This window comes from Sinocyclocheilus rhinocerous, unplaced genomic scaffold (genome assembly GCF_001515625.1).
Source record: "Sinocyclocheilus rhinocerous isolate Xijiao unplaced genomic scaffold, SAMN03320098_v1.1 scaffold358, whole genome shotgun sequence".
Taxonomy (NCBI): domain Eukaryota; kingdom Metazoa; phylum Chordata; class Actinopteri; order Cypriniformes; family Cyprinidae; genus Sinocyclocheilus; species Sinocyclocheilus rhinocerous.
In genome coordinates this window covers 167850-171439 of record NW_015650700.1, presented here as the reverse complement: position 1 = coordinate 171439, position 3590 = coordinate 167850, and the positions used below count along the sequence as shown (strand labels likewise).

The window sequence follows — 3590 nt, the reverse complement described above, 5'->3', positions numbered from 1 at the left end:
ATTATATATCAATTGAAAACTTTAAATCTCAAAATTCATCCTTTGAAACCCATTTTAAAATCAAACATTGCATTACCATGAAAATGGTACATCAATATCATGTTACAAAATGTTTTCGTTCATGAATTATAACAATTTAAGTTTGGATTGTGCACTTTCACGTCTATGTTCAAAAATGTGAGTGACAGTTAAGGGGTTAATTTCCCTTGGTAAAAATAAATAAATCAGACCATTGTTGTTATAAAATACAAGTGTTTTAGCTCAGATCATTTGGTTTGGAAAGAATTGACAAGGCATTTTTTGATTTCTGAGATCTCTGACATTTAATTGCAGAGCTTGGTATTTTGAGTATATTTTAAGATGTTGAGATATTTAAGGAAACACATCTAAGATTACTGGGGGGGGAGTTCTATATTAGAAGGATGAGACAGCATTTGCTATCTATTTAATATTATTGCTGTCTAGGAGACACAATTTAGATAAAGAGATGTGTGATGTGTTGTTTTCTACTTTATATGGTTTCTTACAGGACTTTGGATTTATTTTTAATATTTTCTATTTCGGTTTCTTTCGCCTTTTGTTTTAGTTGCTTTCTCTGGCCTGGGCTTTACTTCATTCTACTTGGCAGGCAAGTTGCAGTGCTTCACAGCTGCCGGACGTGGGCGCAGCTGGCGTCTCTGTGCCATGATCCTGCCCCTCTACAGTGCAATGATGATTGCCCTGTCCCGCACCTGCGACTACAAGCATCACTGGCAAGGTCAGAGGTTTGCAGCAGTGTTCCACAAAAGCATGCAACTGCTTAACCAGTATGTGTGTGTCATCATTTGGCAGTCAGAATTAATGCAGAAATCCAGATAGAATTCATGCAAAACTATTATAAATTAATGTGATCATTGACAGGACGTCTGGAGAAATTATGGGCACTCTTAAAATCCTGTGAATAATTCTAGATATCTTATTACAAATGGTTTTGATTTTTAGAATGTATTTTTTAGAATACTTTTATTTTATTTTTTTCATCTACAAAGTTAAATTTAACAACACGTCTTAACACGTATGCTAAGTAAAAGTAGCTAAGGAGAACAAATAAATGAAAATGAAAATTCACTCTATAACAGTAGGTGGAGGTTAGAGAAAGGCAGAAATAATGTGGTTACCATGGGTTACCATTGTAAACAACAAAGGCTGTGCAACTTTTTGTTTCTGACACCACTTGTAATGGAGAAAAAAGGAAGTCAAATAGTATTAACATGTTTTATAGCCCTTTTTTAAAGACTTAAATACTTAAGTCTTTACTTTATTTTCAATAAATCGATACCGTGATGAATGTTTTAGCAATTATTAAATTATTATACAATTAAAGTTTGCCTGGAACATGCCTAGAAGCCACTGCTGCCAAACATATAGGCATGTCTTATAATTGCCAGAAACTTGTTGTTCTACAACACTTCTGGAAAAATGTTCTGTGGACAGTTAAGACAAACGTTGAACTTTCTGGCAAAAAAAATTAGAGAGATTTGTTGGTAACACTTTACAATAAGGTTAATTAGTTAACAACTTTAGTTAACCTGAACTAAGCATGAACTATACTTCAACAGTATTTATTAATCTTAGTTAATCTTATCTTAATGTTAATGTTAGTTGATTTACTAATGCAAAAATGTTTGTGTGTTATTAGTTTAGTCAGATTTTATCTATAATTGGGAGTTAAATAAAGATCAGCACATACTGTATGTTATGATTAATCAGCAATATACAACATGCTAACATCAAACTATTGAAGTCAGATTCGAGTCAAGTTTCTTTAAAGCTGTATATTTGTGACCTGTGAAAAAGCAACTTATTAATGATAGTCCACTGAAGGCGAGTAGTAGATGAACCCAAGTGCAGCTTTATTTACAACAGTAATCCAAAATCCAAACAATCCAAACTGAGTCTTGACTTGAACAGACATGACTTGAACAGACTTGACTTGAACAGACTAGACTCACCGACAGCAGGTACATACATTCAATACACGACTCAGCCAATACGGCTGACTCAGCCGGCGCAGTTTCTCCAGAGCGGCTGCAGAAGCGTTGATGACGACACAGCCATTTCACGATTGGCCAGATTCACTGCATGACAACTATCACGTGTGTTTCGGGTTTATTCTAACCTTTTCAATTCCAATAATAGCCACAAATCTGTGTTTTTAGAACAGTAAAAGCTTTTTTACTGTAGTCGCAATGTTATATTGTGTCACGTTTATCATAAAACACTGATGAAAGCATATATTCCCCCACTTTGTTAGTATTTAAATAGTATATATTTACGTTGAACTTTATTCTTGAACAGATGGCGATGTATTAAGCAGTATATAATCAGTATATATCTGTTGCTTCAAGTCGAACGCACCTATTGGCAACAAGAGGGCTACTTATAGCAAACACAAAGGGTCACATGACAAGAGTCAACCAATTAGAGACAGGACACATGACTAAGACAACCAATGAGAACATGAAACATGAACCAAAGAACCAATCAGAACATAACACAGACAAGGGAATCACATGACATGATCACAAGAGGGGCAAAGAACACATGACAAACCAGGAAACTAAACTAAGAGCATGAATACAAAGCAAAAGACATGAAAACCAACACAACCCAAAACAAACCCTGACACTTATGTAGACAGCAGAAAGCAAGGCAGCTCCCTATTAGAAAAATTGGACAGTTTATTATAGACTTGTGCTGATATCATCAAGGTAATTAACTTTTTCCAGAGATTTAACAGGATCAAACACACTTCAAGACCTGTAGAGCATAATACTGATTATGCATGTTTTGCTGGAGTTACTTCTTTGTGATAAAGATAGACAAAGCATTAGCAATTGTTTGCCAGCTTTAACATCAGCTCTACAGTTCACTGATCTAATTTTTTTTCCCACAAAGTTATCAATTATGCCTGTGTATCATCAAGAATCACCCTGGTGCACAGCCAAACTGTCATCAACAATAACAGTCTCAGACAGGATATGAATCCACGTGATCCATCCAATGAAAAGTCTGAATATCCGAAGGAGGCATGACATTATTTGATGGAAAGAGTGTATAACCAATGCACAGGAAAAGAACACAACATGGCCAATTGGTTTTAAGAATTTTTTAAAATATTTTTTTTGTCTCTCTGGTTATTTGGTTTTATGCTATATTCTTGGCCGTAACTTTCATAGGCATTAAGGGGATGTGTATCACCAATATTCAAATTAGCGGTCAGTCAATATAGGCTTGTAAATGACCACTTGTTCAAGTTTTACCTTTGGTCCCCACAATCTTGAATATTTGCTAACATTTTTTAGCCTTATTTCACCATGTCCACACACATGCAGAGTGTCACGTAAGGCTGCCGGAAGGAACAATGGAGACGTAGAATAGCAAACACAGTCTTTTATTAAATCCAAACCGGGTAAATCCACACCAGGAAGGGAAGATGACACACATTCACAACATGTAGACCCAACAAACACAGACTGGGGCTTATGGTGCGTTCAAGTCATGTCGGATAGATCGTATTTACGTGTTGAACGCACATGAACGCCACCACA

General features: G+C 35.6%; 1 protein-coding gene across 1 annotated transcript in view; it reads left to right on the top strand.

Annotated features, from left to right (window-relative positions):
• LOC107712334 (phospholipid phosphatase 4-like) overlaps window positions 1-3590 on the top strand; it is a 98115-nt gene that overhangs the window by 90568 nt on the left and 3957 nt on the right. Inside the window, exon 6 of the mRNA XM_016517558.1 lies at window positions 587-757. Within this exon, the coding sequence (XP_016373044.1) occupies window positions 587-757 (171 nt within the window). The remainder of the gene's footprint in view (window positions 1-586; window positions 758-3590) is intronic.